This window comes from Schistocerca nitens, chromosome 5, assembly GCF_023898315.1.
Source record: "Schistocerca nitens isolate TAMUIC-IGC-003100 chromosome 5, iqSchNite1.1, whole genome shotgun sequence".
Classification (NCBI taxonomy): domain Eukaryota; kingdom Metazoa; phylum Arthropoda; class Insecta; order Orthoptera; family Acrididae; genus Schistocerca; species Schistocerca nitens.
This window is the reverse complement of record NC_064618.1, coordinates 22,318,990-22,336,965: the sequence shown is the minus strand read 5'-3', so window position 1 is coordinate 22,336,965 and position 17,976 is coordinate 22,318,990. Positions and strand designations below refer to the sequence as shown.

At 42.2% G+C, this 17,976-nt stretch overlaps 1 protein-coding gene across 1 annotated transcript in view; it reads left to right on the top strand.

Annotated features, from left to right (window-relative positions):
- LOC126259593 (glucose dehydrogenase [FAD, quinone]-like) overlaps positions 1-3,516 on the top strand; it is a 59,949-nt gene extending 56,433 nt beyond the window's left edge. Inside the window, exon 3 of the mRNA XM_049956503.1 lies at positions 194-3,516. Coding sequence (XP_049812460.1) covers positions 194-1,789 — 1,596 coding nt within the window. The 3' untranslated portion in view covers positions 1,790-3,516. The remainder of the gene's footprint in view (positions 1-193) is intronic.
- Positions 3,517-17,976: the final 14,460 nt, after the last annotated feature.

The window sequence follows — 17,976 nt, the reverse complement described above, 5'->3', positions numbered from 1 at the left end:
AGACGGTTAATTACAGCATCATCCGCGAACAACCTAAGAGAACTGCTCAGATTGTCACTCAGGTCATTTACATAGATTAGGAACAGCTGTGGTCCCAGGACGCTTCCCTGGGGAACACCCGATATGACTTCAGTTTTCCTCGACGGTTTGCCACCTCTTAGTAGAGCCGCGACCGGGCCTGCTCTGGTTGCAGGCAGACTGGGCCTACCTGACGGAGCCGGACGGCGTGTCGTGCCTGGCGCTGCAGGGCGGCCGCTGCTCGTGGCCGCGCGGCAAGGTGCTGGGCGGCTCGAGCGTGCTCAACGCCATGGTCTACATCCGGGGCAGCCCGCAGGACTACGACAGCTGGGCCGCGCTCGGCAACGACGGCTGGGCCTACCGGGACGTGCTCCCGTTCTTCAAGAAGCTCGAGGACTTCGACGAGAAGGAACTGAAGAAGAGGCCGCACACCGAGTCCGTCCACAGCCGCGGCGGCCCGATATTCGCCACGATGCCGGAATTCGTCGAGCCCTACACGGAATCCCTGGTAGAGGCTGCCCGGGAGCTCGGGTTTAAGATAATCGAGGACTACAGCGCCGAGCCGAACTTGGGGTTCGGCCGGGTGCACTGCAACATCAAGAACGGCACCAGATGGAGCACCGCCCGAGGGTACCTGGCGCCGGCCAGGGACAGGAAGAACCTGCACGTCGCCAAGTTCGCCTACGTCACCAAAGTACTCGTCGACCCGGAGACGCGGACGGCTTACGGCGTTCGGTACGTAAAAGACGGCGAGGTAAAAGAAGTCGGAGTCAAGAAGGAGGTAATCGTATCGGCGGGAGCTGTCGACACGCCCCACATACTGATGCACTCCGGAATCGGGCCGAAAGATCATCTGGAGGAGTTCGGAATACGTGTAATAAAGGATCTGAAGGTCGGATACAACCTGCAGGACCACCTGATGTACACCGGGTTGTACTACACGAGAAAGCCGCCGACGAAGACGTCGGCCGAAGAGGACGCTTTCCAGTACCTGCTCAACAGGACGGGCCCGTTGTCGACCACCAGAGTCAGCTCCTTCACCGGATTCCTCCGGACGGACGAGGCGCCCCCCAACCTGGTGGGTCTCCCGGAGGTGGACTCGCCTACCTACCCGGACATGCAGATGCACTACATCTACGTGGAGAAGGAGCTGGCGGGCGTGCTGGCGCACGTCTACAACTTCGGCGAGGACGCGGCGGCGGCGCTGGCGCGGCTGACGGAGCGCGACGACGCCCTGCTGGTCATCCCGACGCTGCTGGCGCCGACGAGCCGCGGCCGCGTGCGGCTGGCGGGCGGCGACCCGCTGCTGCGCCCCCTCGTCGACGCCGCCTACTACCGGGACCCGCGCGACCTCGACAACCACGTGGCCGGCGTGGCATTCGCGCACCGCATGGGGGCGACGCGCGCGCTGCGCGACGCGGGCTTCGCGGTGCGCGACCTGCCGCTGGCGGCGTGCGCAGACCGCCGGCCCGCCACCGACGACTACTGGCGGTGCGCGCTGCCGCAGCTCACCTCCACCCTCTACCACCCGGTGGGCACCGCCAAGATGGGGCCCGCCGCCGACCCCGACGCCGTCGTCGACCCGCGGCTGCGCGTGCACGGCGTGCGCGGCCTGCGCGTCGCCGACGCCTCCGTCATGCCGCTGATCGTGCGCTGCAACACCAACGTGCCGTCCGTCATGATCGGCGAGAAGTGCGCCCACATGGTGGCCGAGGACTGGCGGCGGCGCGAGGCCGGGGGCGGCGCTCGCCCGCCCAAGCAGGAGCTGTGAGGGCGCGGCTCCCGTCCGCCCGCTCAGCGGAGATCACCGCTGTCGGGCAGTGTCGCCCATCTTCGGGCCCCATTCGTAGTGGCACTGTAGCCGGTCTCACGAGAAAACTACGTTTCGTATGTACAGGATCCAGTTTGCTCGAATAGCTCAGTGCGTCAGCCTGATCGTAGTTTTTAGTCGGTTTTGCACCTTCCATTAGGCAATTCTTGAACTCATCCCAAATTTGCGCCTTACAAAATTCGATACACGGAGAATTAACAACAATAAATTCGTTTGGCTCAATGGGCTGGAGCAAGTCTTTCAGTTCGATGCCACGTGTCCCTAACCTAACCCACTTACCCGACACGTTTTCCTCGCTGTTTAACGTGGATTCTCAACTGTGTGTCGGTTGTGGAGACTCCTCAAATCGCTGGGAGGTAAAGGCAAACTGAAACTTGCTGTTGTCCTACCGGCATTCGATTCCGCAATTTCTCGGTTGCCAGGCGTGCTATACCGCAGGCCCGGCGCCGAAACCGTTATAATACGTAACACACATTTCATTGCTAACTCGGTCCTCAAACGGATGGAGCATACAACTTCTCTCCCTTAAACTAACTGAGCACTGTGGCGTCTAAACAGTAGATCCTGTACAGTGGGACAAACACCAGCACAAAGAGAGACACTGACATACGTATATCAATGTGAAACTGACATTTTTTGTGTAAGACGGTCTCTGTGTAACCACGAGTATGATGGTCGTCAGTGCCGGAAACTGGCAGTCGTGAAATAATAGACAGCATTTGCACAAAAGTGTTCTTTTTTTTTTTTTTTTTTGCCTTCGCTCGGACCCTATAGGCGACCACGGTTTTTCTATCACTGCAACAAATTTCATGATAAACAGTGATTGATACACTCAGTATGTGCCTCCCAGTTGTTAACAAACGCTAGGCCTTCTTATATTCTCCATGTTGTGCGTCTTTGGATATCTTAAAAAAAGGATAATTATGTATCACCGACAACTGCTGATGAAATAAGCATTTGTGTGTATTGTTTATTGTCTACTGAACCGGGGACCTAGAAACGACGGAGAGACTTCGTCTCGTCGTAGCCCTCAGTGGTTCACAACCCCACACCGAACCCAGGGTTAATGTGCGGTTCGGCCCCCAGACGAGTGTAACCCCTAATGTTTGCGTGGTAGAGTAATTACGCTGTACGCGTATGTGGAGACAGTGTTTGCGCAGCATTTACTAGAAACTTATTTAGATTTGTGTCGAAAATGATGGTAGTTCTCACACTAGTACCCAGCCTGTATGTGTGAAGAAAATCGTGAACATAACTGTTGTCGGATTTTTTGCTTAACTATCGACAGTTAGAAGCTCTTTTCATATTTTGTTTTTACGTCGACTTGTAAATAGAAATCTGCTATCCTGTTCCTCAGTGTGCCACGTGGCAGCAGGGAACAGCTCTCCGCAGCCCAGCACTGAACACATAAATGCTAAGATTTTTCACATACATCACAATTTCAGACTTATATTTCACTTTTCACAGGACTGTCTGTAGATCTGAAACTACCTGGCACATTAAAACGGTATGCTGGACCGACACTCGAACTTGAGACCTTCGCCTTTCGTCACAGGCATGTGCTCTATCGACTTACAACTCACGACCACCGCTTCACTTTACTTCCGACAGCAACGTTCGTGAAAGCAGGAAGCTAGGGTAATGTTCGTGAAGGCAGGAAGACAGGGTAATTTTCGTGAAGGCAGGAAGCTAGGGTAATGTTCGTGAAGGCAGGAAGCTAGGGTAATGTTCGTGAAGGCAGGAAGATAGGGTAACGTTCGTGAAGGCAGGAAGATAGAGGAGCAGGCGTGGCGGGGGTGGATCCGCGGTGGCAGAGCACCAGTCCTGCCAGTAGGCACACATGTAGCCGCACTTGCCCGCCAAAGGCAAAAGTCCCAGGTTCGAATCTCCGCCTGGCATACTGCTGTAATCTTCCAGGAAGCTTCTATAACGCACTTATTTTTTGTTGACCACATGTGATCGCTGTATCTCATGCCGCTTTCACACGATATACTTGTATTCATAAGAAAATACGTTTCCATAAATGCATTTTAACCTTGGATATTTCGTTTATATGTATGAAGACTGTCAATTCCTTTCCTATGTAGTATCGATTTAATTTTATTTGCATTGTCACTACAGAATGGAATCTTATAAGCGGCCATAACAATTTCATGAATGTTAGGTTTATATTATGACAATTATGTGAGGTAGTTCATTACATATGATTCCACTGATAGTTCTTCAAACGTATCACTTGTGTTCGCTCCATTACTATACAGCTAGCCTTACGACGATCGTTTCTGTCAAAACTGGCAGCGCATAAAAGTTTATTTTATCAGCAGGCCTTGGTTGTGCATAAATACAAAACTTTGTTTAAAGAAATAGGTATTTTGTTCAGATAGTATTTCATAGTTTGCAGTAAAATTATGAAGCAAATTTCAGTACAGTTTTTATAATTATTCGTCACAGCTTAACATTGTTTATGACTTACGTGTGTAATTCCATTCTTGTAATAAAGAGTTGTTTAAAAAATTAAAAAGCAATTTCTCGCTTCAGAGACCATGAAAGGTACAAACATTTTTGGTTAAGCATAAATCAGACACACATGTGCCCTGAAATTTTAGTGATATATATGAAGAAGATTTAAATGGTCATGAAAGGATTATTGAGTCTAACTGACTCGAAACAAAACTTTAAGAACTAATACACAGCACATACTTTCCTGTAAGTAAGGACGATGATTGATTAACTGGAAGGTATGATACGTAAGCAGAGTCATGACAGCAGTGGGTGCCACTAGTTACGGTTAATTCCACGCTTATAGCAATCCGCATTCACAGTGAATGCATCACTTAAGTTCAAATGGTTCAAATGGCTCTGAGCAATATGCGACTTAACTTCTGAGGTCATCCGTCGCCTAGAACTTAGAGCTACTTAAACCTAACTAACCTAAGGACATCACACACATCCATGACCTAGGCAGGATTCGAACCTGCGACCGTAGTTGTCACGCGGTTCCAGACTGAAGCGCCTAGAACCGCACGGCCACACCGGCCGGCCTTCACTTAAGTATGTGCAAGGAAATAATTCAGTCTAGAACAATAGTCAGTAGTACCTTCTGACAGTGCATTAAAAATATTGTGAAGTTCACTGAGACTATATCAATAAAATTATATATATATATATATATATATATATATATATATATATATATATATAATTTTATTGATATAGTCTCAGTGAACTTCACGATATTTTTAATGCACTGTCAGAAGGTACTACTGACTATTGTTCTAGACTGAATTATTTCCTTTTGCCCAAGAAAAAGCTCCAGAAGAACAAAATTGTTCGACCAGATCCAGAATACGTTACTTTAAACCAGACACAAATATTACACAAAATTAAAATGGAGAAAACGACAGACTGGACACAACTTTCACGAAGAATCCGAGAGGCCATGAAACTAGCACAAGCACCACGAACACGGAAACACCGTTGGTGGAACCACACATGTGACCAAGCTATTGACCAACGAATCAGTGCATGGAAAAAATTTAGTTGCCATAAATCCCAAGAGAATTGGATGAACTTCTTGAAAACACAGAAGCAATCAAGCAAAATCATTCGCAGTGAAAAACGACAGTATGACAAACGGCGACTGACAGAGATCGAATCGGACTTCATGAAGAACAATACAAGAAACTTCTACAGAACGTTCAGAGAAAATATGACTGGATATCAACCACCCAACTTGTGCTTCAGAAGACCGGATGGAACCCTAGAAACCAATACCAAAAACAATTGTGACATTCTGGCAAAGTACTTTGAAAAACTGCTCAACGCGGACCCCCCCATGGAAGAAATAATGACAGAAACGAGCACATACAATCCAGATAGTGAACCTCCAACTCTGGAAGAAGTTAAAGAAATAATAAAGTCACTCAAGAATCGTAGAGCACCAGGAGAAGATGGCATCATCGCGGAAATCTGGAAGTTACAAGACCCAGAACTCACCAAAGACATCCACAGGATCTTGGAAGACATCTGGAAGACCATGAAAATTCCTGACGACTGGAAAACTGCCCTGATACACCCACTACACAAAAAAGGTGACAAGACTAACCCGAACAATTACAGAGGAATATCCCTATTACCGGTCACATACAAGATCCTCTCTAAAGCTTTACTGAACAGACTAGAATGCCAAACCGACCACTTGATTGGGGAATACCAAGCAGGCTTCCGTAAAGGGCGGTCTTGTGCGGAACAAATTTGGAACCTGAAAATGATTTTACAACACAAACAGAACCTGATCATTACCTTTGTTGACTTCAAAAAGGCGTACGACTCTATCGACCGGAAAACTCTCTTCAAAATTCTAGCAGAATACAAAGTAGACAACAAAACACGGGCTATCATAGAGCAAACTTTAACCAACACGACCTCCAAAGTAAAGTTCTGTGGGGAACTATCAGAGCCCTTTGAAATTCGCACAGGTGTCCGACAAGGCGATGGCCTCTCACCTCTCCTTTTCAATCTGGTGTTAGATAAGGTCATAAAAGAATGGGAAACATCACAACAGGGGATAACCTTAGGAAACCTACAGATTAAATGCCTGGCTTTTGCAGACGATTTGGCGATTGTCACGAAAGGTATAAAGGAAACAAAAGACGCTATTGAAAAACTGCACGAAATCGCTGCCAAAACTGGACTACAGATCTCTTACGAAAAGACACAGTTTATGAGCACAAAGAAACTCTCATCTCTGAACACAAAGTATGGCACGATTTACAAAACGGCAAACTTCAAATACCTCGGTGAAACACTACAAATGAGTGGACATAACAGAGACTCAAACGAAGAAAGAAAGACTAAACTGGACAAGGCATACAAAGTAGTGTGGAATCATTACAACAAGAAGTCTATCTCACAAAAAGCCAAATTACGCCATTACGACACGGTGGTGCTCCCCGAGGCACTATATGCAGCAGAGACCACACTAATCCTAGGGCATACACGTATCAGACAATTAGAAAAAGTAGAACGGAAAATACTTAGGAAAATATTTGGCGCAACTAACAACAATGGAACATGGATCAAGAAACCTACAAAGGAACTGTACAAACATACGGAGACAATCACAGAAAAGATTAGAAAACGCAGACTACAATTCTATGGACACCTATACAGAATGCCATCACACAGGCTGACCAAACAGATCTTTGACTGGGTAACCACTAGAAACAACAAATGGGTGGCAGAGGTAGAAAACGACCTGAACCAGCTCAACATAACAGCAGACACAATAAACGACAGAATAAAGTTCAGAAACATCATTAAGAAAAGTAAACTACATGAGATACAATGCGACAAACGAACAGGCATAAAATGGACCGAAGAACGCAAGCAAGATCACAGCCAGAAGATGAAAGAAATATGGGCAACCAAAAAGGCAATCAAGATGAAGCCGAAGACACAAAGCCGACAAGAAGCATGGACAGAGGACCGGAAACAGAAACACAGCGAGCGAATGAGGGAAGTTTGGGCAGCAAGGAAGGCAGCAAAAGGAACTGGCCATGTAGTTTAGTCCAAATGCGCTCTTTAAGGGCAAAACACCAATAATAATATATATATATATATATATATATATATATATATATATATATATATATATATATATTTTGATACGCAATAGTATTATTATACTTCCTTTGATTTTCAGAGAATTACAATTCATGTTTGGGAAAAGTAATAAAACTAATAATTATCACTCTCCAATGCAGTATTCATAATCTATGATTCTGTAGAGAAATTTCCAAGTCCATTTGGGGCATAAAGGTTTTTACAACATTTGGTACACTTTTAGAAGGGACAGTTACTCTACTTTTCCGACAAGTTTTCTCAAAACAGTATACAAATATCAGTACTGTAGTCTTATATAGAGCTATACTCCCTTACAACTGAGTTAAAACTCAAGTATAGTGCTCCACTGAAAATGTATCTCTAATTCAGTTTTATAAGCTAGTTCTTCGTTATCCAGAATTATTCACAAAACCACAATGTTTTTATCCTGTTAGCTTGTTTCTACCTCCAAGTAAGAAATTATGCATCATCAGCTATTAGATTACATAGGGTAAGTGAGAACATTTATAATAAACGCAGCATATAGAAATCAGAGAATTTTTGCCTGGGTTTACATAGGAATATTTTACAGTTTGCTCTTTTACCAATTAAGATAGGTAGATTTACAGATATTTTCATACAGCAATGAAGTTTCTTCCAGATATGATAGTACTAATTTCTTTCGTCACACATACATCAATTTACCTTGGTAAAGATAAAGTCAAGTTACTTTATCTGATTGGTCTGTTTTGAGAGAAGTTTCTGAAATTCAGTATTAAGTAATTTACTTTAGTAACACAGTTATGCAAGACCACGTTTACCACAGATGTTTAAAATTTTCGATCATCAAATAGATCAAATTTACATTATAATAAAGGGTTCATAAAGTTACCGCTAAAATCTGTGATTTTAACGATCCTCTAATAGATCTTATAATAATATTTTTCCATGAGATCCTCTGATAGTTTCTGTTCAAATATAGTGGACAGTTATGAGTACATAATTTTAACGTATTGAGTTTAACAGCTTACTTTTGTGAAACTAGTCGCATTTGACAGGAGGCTTCTCAGGCAAATGGATGGAGCAGGTGGATGGTCAGTTAGAGGTGTGCGCTGTGGGACCCTAGGGTCACAAGTGGTACGTGGTATGCGCTCACCAGTCTGCACATACCATGGGCTGGAACAGCTCTCCCACCCACTGATAGTTCATATCTTCTCAGCACATTTACCCAGATTATGACTAGCTGCCGTTGCTGCTCGCCATCAGCCATAGAGTACATGTAAGACTACGCAAGAGCATTAATACACGTACAGAATTTTTACAACATAGTATGGTCTGTAAGAGAACATGTGCTATCACATTAAGACACATAGACGCAACATACAATATCATTAATTTGTGTCATTCCTGGCATAGTCTGTTCTAGTGTGAGGATTTTAATTACCTATATTTTAGATGGATTATACATATAGTTATGCATTAAAGAAAGTTCATTTTATGCTAACATGCACGCTCAACCAAAAATGTACATAGTTCAGGTTACAAGATATATTGCGAGTCGACCCCCAGCAGGCTGGTCGTGAAGTTTGAATTATTCTTGTTAGCGCTCTCCGAAAACACTCTGCCAACAGTCACCTTGATCTATCTTCGCTGCGCTTCACCACCATTTGCTTACGTGCATTGCAGTTAGTGACAAAAGTGTAGCGCACCGCAATCACCACTATAGATGCACACTCACTGGTATATCAGGACGAAAAATATCGTTTAGGCAGTTATCAAATACACAGTAATAATTGTATCCCGTGTCAGACTTCCAGTATGTGTTCACTACTCATCTGTCAGTTTCCGTTTAGCACGTTTACAGTGTCCCACTTCTCTCACCCCAATAAAGTGGTCCAGACCATTTACTCTTCAGTATCTTTTTAGTTCACTTTCTATGTACTTATGACCAGGCAGTAAGAAAAATCCTACGTATTAACAATATTTACAACTTTCAAGCACGATTTCGTGGTATACATAATGATCACTTATTTTTCTCTATTACATCTGCTTCACTCACTATATTAACTATCATCAGACTCTTTAGTTTAATTGGTATCTTTTATGCCACGTTAACGTATGATTTATGCAGTTTTAATTATGGAATGTGATGGCTGAATGTAAGAATTACTTCATCTTTGCATCGCCAAGAGTATACTCTCATGCCTGCCATGAGCAAAGGCGATGTGACATAAACCAATTACTCTTATCACAGTTGTTCTAAGCATGGACGACGGATGGCGAAATTCATCAGTGGCGATAATACTCTCCACTCTGTCAATTTCAATTGTAGGAAATAACTGCAAACCCCTGCACACATCATTATAAGGAAGCCCTTTGGAACAAGACACATCTTCATCTACCTCACATTCATTGTAGAATGTACACCAACGAGGAGAAGGTAGAAATGCTACTCATCTATGGGGAATGTGAGATAGCAGAATAGTAATTGCAATACTGTTTTCTTACGTGCGGGTACATTTAGTACAGTAGTTTAGTCCTTTTAAAAACTGTTGTGTAGAGTAGGCATACAAACTGCATCGACATAACGTTTCTTTAATTGTTGTTGAAGGTAGGCGAAATGCTATGCAGGCAACTGAACTGTACCGAGAACGTTATCCTGACAAGAACCCACCTTCCTGATGGATGTTTTCTCGTCTTGTTGCAACGCTTCAGGAAACGGGAAGTTTCAACCCACGACAACGCAATCGCTGTAGCACTCTCTCAGACGAAGCTTCCGTTACTGTAAATCTATATGTGAGCACACGACAGCTTGAACACGAGATCGGCATTCCTAAAACCAGTGAACATCGTATTCTTACGCGTCACCGATTCCATCCTTACCATGTACACCTACATCAAGAATTGCACGGGAATGATTTCCAGAATCGTGTTCAGTTCTGTCAGTGGGCACAGCAACAAATTCTCGCCAACTCGAACTTCTACTCCGTTCTATTTCCCGATGAATGTTTCTTGTCAAACAAAGGTCAGGCAAATACAATGAATATGCATTATTGGTCCAGCGACAACTCATGATGGCTTAGACAAGTGGAACATCAGCATCAATGGAGAGTCAACGTCTGTTGTGGGATGCTTGTAACTACAATTATTGGCTCTTATTTCATCAATAGTAGTTTAAACGGCACAGCGTACGCCAACTTCCTGAGACGAATTCTTCCTCCTCTACTGGATGAAATCAGGCTAAGAACCAGAATGCTTATGTGGTATCAACTCGATGGATGTCCAGCACATAATGCCTTACGTGCACGTCGTGTTCTGACCCGAAAGTATCCTGCCAGATGGATTGATCCAGGAGGAAAAGTTACTTGGCCTGCTTGGTCTCCTGATTTAAATCCTCTGAACTTTTTTCTTTGGGGATGCATTAAAGACGTTACCTATCGCGATATTCCAAGAACTCCAGAGGACGTGCAGGGACGTATCGTGCTTGCTTGGCAACACTGGAAGCAGTAAACAATTCTTTCATTCAACGAGTATACCAGTGTATAGACATCCAGGGTACCTTTGAATGTTTTACTCCTGAGCAATGGTACAGGAGAGTCAAAGTCAATTTTGTGTTATGTTTTTTACTTTGTTTTCATTTATTTTCTGACAACTCCAGCAAATGGACGAGTTTGTGATCCCGGGCTCAAAGTCAACGTTGTGTTATGTAATTAATAACGTTGTGTTTCAGTGAATGGCACTCTGTGATACATTTTTGAATAGGTCTTTAGGAGAGGAAATGAGTTAACGAATAAAAAATACAGGGTGCCATTTAAAAAAGTCATACCGCTGTTCATATCTTTGTAAGAAACAAAGCTACAACGAAGGCAATCATGCTGATTGGTGTCCCCCTGATGGCTAAAGAACATTTGCCTGAATTATTTTGCAATTTGCATCTGTACAAAGAGTTATTTATGGTGGTCAAGATAAATGGGACACGCTGTATAAGCCAAATGTCTGGTGCAGTTGTAACATCGGTTACTGCAGCTACAATGGCAGGTTATCGAGATTTAAGTGAGTTTAAACATGGTGTTTGCACACGAGCGATGGGACACAGCGTCTACGAGATAGCTATGAAGTGGGAATTTTCCCATACGACCATTTCCCGAGTGTACCGTGAATATCAGGAATCCGGTAAAACATCAAATCTCTGACTTCTCTGTGACCCATGACGACTGAAGAGAATCGTTTAGCGTGACAGAAGTGCAACCCTTCCGCAAATTACTGCAGGTTTCAATGCTGGACCGTCAACAAGTGTCAAGTCAACCTCATGAATCCATGGACACTGCATATCAGCAGGGGACTGTTCAAGCTGGAGGAAGCTCTAGACGTGATCAGTTGGAGTGATATGGGACCCCTGATAGGTCTAGATACGACTCTGACACGTATGTAAGCATCCTGTCTGATGTGATGTCCACTGTGCATTCCGAGGGACTTGGAATATTCCGGCAGAACAATGCGACCCTCCACACGTCCAGAATTTCTACAGAGCGGCTTCGGTAACACTCTTCTGAGTTTAAACACTTTCGCTGGCCAGGAGACTGCCCAGACATGAACAGTATTGAGCGTATCTGAGATGCCTTGCAACGTGCTGTTCAGAAGAAATCTCCACGCCCTCGTATTCTTACGGATTTATGGATAGCCCCGCAGGAGTCACGGTTTCAGTTCCCTCGAGCAGCACTTGAAAGGTTGTCGAGTCCAGCCACGCCGCGTTGCGGCTCTTCTGCGTGCTCGCGGGGGCCCTGCTCGAGATAGCCAGTTATACCAGTTCCTTTGGCTCCTCGATGTACATCCCTGTAATGTTATAGTGCTCTTTGTCTAAGTCTCTCGAGTGTGTATCTTCTAGTGAATGTCTAAGAGTCAAGTCCAAGCATGCGCAACAAGATATTATTTCCTACTTTTCATGGAACATTGATTCTGTGGTGTCACCGCCAGACACCACACTTGCTAGGTGGTAACTTAAATCGGCCGCGGTCCTGTAGTACATGTCGGACCCGCGTGTCGCCACTGTATAATCGCAAACCTAGCGCCACCACATGGCAGGTCACAAGACACGGAATAGACCTCGCCCAGTTGTACGGACGACATTGCTTGCGACCAGACGTACGAGCCTTCCTCTCATTTGCCGAGAGACAGATAGAATAGCCTTCAGCTTAGTCCATAGCTACTACCTAGCAAGGCGCCATTTGTATCAGTGCTAATAGCGTACTAATATTCAAGAGAGATGTATTCCAACAAGAGAATAAAGATAAGTATTAAACGCATCTACGTACTTTTCCTCTTATTCATTAATAAGTCTCATGTTCCAGAACTTCAGGCCCGTCTGCGTTAGTTAGCGTGCACCTAGCTACCTCGTTGTGTCTGGACGGTAGGACCTGGACACAACAGATTCCTTTGACGTTGTTTGAGTTATGGTTGATCTATGACTTCCTCTTAAAATTACTATATACAGCTTCCAGTGAGGACCATGATTTTCCTGATTCTTCCTCTACTATTACGAAAAAAATCTTAAAAATAAAGAGAAAGCTATTTTATGCATAATAAAAAATCTGTTCTACAAGGAATATTTACATATTCTGGCTTATTTGTGCTACACCATTTCTTATTAAATTAGGTAAACAGTTCAAAAGGAAAAAAATACACATATAATACGAAAGAGAATCACTCATTGCTTAACACTGCATTATCAGTAATATGACTTAAGGTCTTGAAAGGGATATAGTCTTTTTATTTTCTTGGTTTTTGGTAAAGTGAGCTAGTAGCTCTTACCATGTAGTGTTTGTACAATTTCATGCAGACCCGTCTACAGTAATTCCCGTTTCTCATTTTTCTGATACCAGAAAAAAGACTTGAAATGTGTCTGTAAGAGTACAAAGTCACCTATGACATATTTGTGTGTTTGACCAAGAAGCATATCGTGATCTTTGTGCAGCTTTGCTACATCGTAAATGCAACTAGAATTTGCCTTAACTTGTCTTCCCAGAATATATTATTCCCAGGAAGCTCCAGCAGTGTGTCTACACACTCATTACTCTCTTTTACCTTATCTACGATTTCGGATGGAGTGTGTGTAATTGAGCTAATCGGTAGTTGATTTACTATTTCTTCAAAAAGACTAAGGTACTTTACCTGTTCTATGAAGTGACTGGCTGTGTAAGTTGTAATAAAATGAGTGAATTTCTGAAACACACCAACTGGGTTTGCTGAAGGATGAAATTCTGAGAATAGCTAATGCTTGATTCCTTGTTCTTTGAAAAATCCTTCCATTTTCGACTAGTGAAATTGGCCACATTACCTGACATTAGGATGTGAGGCTTCCCAGTAGTTACAAAACAGTTATCCGTCAGGTACCTAATAATAGAAGCTGCTTCTGAAGATTTGTCATCACAAAGTTTAACAATGGCTATGATATATTGAGACTTGAAGCCTGCTTGTAGTCAGAAGTCGTGCAAGCTCTACTGATACTATATTTAATGGTTTTTTAGGGAGAAGAGGGTGCAGTTCAGTATGCATGCTGGTACTGGTGGGCTTAATATTTTGACAAACAGAAAGGTTTTCAATAGCTTTCGTGTGTATCTTCTCTTGTTGAAAAATAACAATACAAGCTCATTTCCTTTGTACGCTTGTTCACCCCATAACTTTTCTAAAGTTCTTGTCCATAATTTATGATGTTCTTCCCAAGCCTGTGTGGCAATCAACAAATCATTCACATAAACTGTTACTTTTCCTAACAAATCAAGGTCCAACACATTATATAATGCAATGACGAAAACTCCGACACAGATGTTTAGTCCGAAAGGAATTACTCGAAATCGGCAACTCCTTCTAGAAAATATTAAGTTTGTATATTTCCTAGACTCAGGCAACAGGGCCACCTGCCAGTAGATGGTCCTCAAATCCATACTAGACAATAATTGTATGACATGAAGCTTTTACAACTGCTCCTCTAAGTTTTAAGGCCTATTACAGACAGGTACTATAATTCTATTGATGTCCCTAGCATCGAAGACCAGTCGAATTTTTCCTTCTGGTTTTGCTACTGCCAGTAATGGGCTCAGCAAGGGGACAGAAGAGGCTCCATTCAATTATTTGTTTAATTTCTTTATCTACTTCTTCACATTTCGACCAAGGAATGGAGCAGTGTATTTTAAATATCTCTGGTATGGGCTTACATCCATATGGTACACATAAGTTTTTATGATACCTGTTTTTTTTCTTTTCAAGTGTGTCATTTTTAAGTCCTTTACCTCATTGCTGCTGCCAGGTACAGGCCTCTGGGATATCGTTTGAATTGTTTTCAAATTTAATCTTTATTCCTCGACAATATTTCCTTTGTAAAGCCTTGGTATGTAAAAGACCAATCACAATTTCTAGGCCCTTAGCTAATGAGTATCATTCACTTGAAGAAAGATCAATCTTTGTTTCCCTTTCTCTAAGAAAATCAAGCCTGAAAATGCAGCTTGTAATCAAATTACCTTCTACAAGGAATGGGCATTTAGTTACACCATTTCCAGTTACTACTTCCATCACATCTGACACTTTACAAATTGAGACCTGCTGTCAAAAACACCAACATCTCGACAGTTCTGTACCAGATACTTTTTAGTATTATTTATTTGATTAAATAAGTCCTGGGAAACCACACTGGTAGCCACACCTGTATCGAGAATGACAACCGAACCGTAGGGATACCGCTTACCACTTCTTTGATGATTTCATGAACTGTAGTTTTGGGTTTGTTTACACAGTTATTCTTCCAATAATTCCTCTCTCATATCGGTATCAGAACTTTATCACAAAGGATTAACGTCTTTAAGAATTTTGCTCTCACTTCCTTACACCACCAACATTTTAGGGCAAGATGTGGCCAACCTTAGTTTGTCAAGTTATCCACCTGAGGACATGATTCCTGAGCCATTTCAGTTATGTTCATGGCTGCAATGGCAGGTCGCTGGTGCTGATTGTAAGTGTTGTTCGTCACTGGGTTATGCTCAGGGTGAAAGTTGTTATTATTATTATTTCTTTACTTTCTCAGACGTTAAGTCTGGTTGAGAATGGAAAGTGACGCAAACCTTGATCAAGCGTCACTTCCTATTAACTGTACGGTATGTGTTATATTGCATTTAGGAACTTTCGGGTAATTGAACATGTATCAATAATTACGGATTTCTGTAGTTGTATATATGTGTTTGGATGTAGCTGTATTGCATTGATGTACTGGTGGATATTGTGTGGTATGACTCCTGTAGTTGATACTATAATTGGTATGATGTCAGCTTTATCCTGATGCCACATGTCTTTGACTTCCTCAGCCAGTTGGATGTATTTTTCAATTTTTTCTCCTGTTTTCTTTTGTATATTTGTTGTATTGGGTATGGATATTTCGATTAGTTGTGTTAATTTCTTCTTTTTATTGGTGAGTATGATGTCAGGTTCGTTATGTGGCGTTGTTTTATCTGTTATAATGGTTCTGTTCCAGTATAATTTGTATTCATCATTCTCCAGTACATTTTGTGGTGCATACTTGTATGTAGGAACTTGTTGTTTTAAAAGTTTATGTTGTAAGGCAAGCTGTTGATGTATTATTTTTGCGACATTGTCATGTCTTCTGGGGTATTCTGTATTTCCTAGCATTGTACATCCGCTTGTGATGTGATCTACTGTTTCTATTTGTTGTTTACAAAGTCTGCATTTATCTGTTGTGGTATTGGGATCTTTAATAATATGCTTGCTGTAATACCTGGTGTTTATTGTATGATCCTGTATTGCAATCATGAATCCTTCTGTCTCACTGTATATATTGCCTTTTCTTAGCCATGTGTTGGATGCGTCTTGATCGATGTGTGGCTGTGTTAGATGATACGGGTGCTTGCCATGAAGTGTTTTCTTTTTCCAATTTACTTTCTTCGTATCTGTTGATGTTATGTGGTCTAAAGGGTTGTAGAGGTGGTTATGAAATTGTAGTGGTGTAGCCGATGTATTTATATGAGTGATTGCTTTATGTATTTTGCTAGTTTCTGCTCGTTCTAGAAAGAACTTTCTTAAATTGTCTACCTGTCCATAATGTAGGTTTTTTATGTCGATAAATCCCCTTCCTCCTTCCTTTCTGCTTAATGTGAATCTTTCTGTTGCTGAATGTATGTGATGTATTCTATATTTGTGGCATTGTGATCGTGTAAGTGTATTGAGTGCTTCTAGGTCTGTGTTACTCCATTTCACTACTCCAAATGAGTAGGTCAATATTGGTATGGCATAAGTATTTATAGCTTTTGTCTTGTTTCTTGCTGTCAATTCTGTTTTCAGTATTTTTGTTAGTCTTTGTCTATATTTTTCTTTTAGTTCTTCTTTAATATTTGTATTATCTATTCCTATTTTTTGTCTGTATCCTAGATATTTATAGGCATCCGTTTTTTCCATCGCTTCTATGCAGTCGCTGTGGTTATCCAATATGTAATCTTCTTGTTTAGTGTGTTTTCCCTTGACTATGCTATTTTTCTTACATTTGTCTGTTCCAAAAGCCATACTTATATCATTGCTGAATACTTCTGTTATCTTTAGTAATTGGTTGAGTTGTTGATTTGTTGCTGCCAGTAGTTTTAGATCATCCATGTATAGCAAATGTGTGATTTTGTGTGGGTATGTTCCAGTAATATTGTATCCATAATTTGTATTATTTAGCATGTTGGATAGTGGGTTCAGAGCAAGGCAGAACCAGAAAGGACTTAATGAGTCTCCTTGGTATATTCCACGCTTAATCTGTATTAGCTGTGATGTGATATTATTTGAATTTGTTTGGATATTAAGTGTGGTTATTATTATTATCATTATTTTATTATTATTATTATTATTATTATTACATGATGGATTTACTGCAGGAAGCGTGCAGTTTCGACCATAATTATCATTGTTACTACTGTTATACCAGGAACTGCCCCCCGTGTTTTGGTATCCTGGTTGAAAACTTGTCAAATCTACATTATTTATTAGGATTCCCTGGGTTAAATCGAAGGGGTCTGAATTTTGCCATGGCGGACAAAAAAACCTGTCAACTGCTGTTGACACTGAGGAAATATTGCCTCTCCTGAATGAACATCGTTTTCATAACCTAAACTACTAACATTAGTGGAATCACCAATTTGAACACGTTTGAAATCTTGATAATATCCATCAAGAGAGTCAAGCAGAGAAAGAAAATGTTCCACATTGGCTATGGGTACACTGACGAGTTTCTCCCTGATATCTACAGGTAAATTAGTTTTTAGTGTCTCAGTACAGTTCGTTGAAAAGTGGGTTCACTCTAGTACTTTAACTTATTTACATACAACTCAAAATATTTCCTTAAATTAATATTCTTAATCTTGTACCTCTCAGGGTAGAAAACCTGTTGACGCAATCGCTCTTGAATACCTTACGATCAGTATACAGCAAGGAAAGCGTAGTCAAACTGTTCAAGTATTTGAGAGTATTCAATAGCTTCAGTTGCA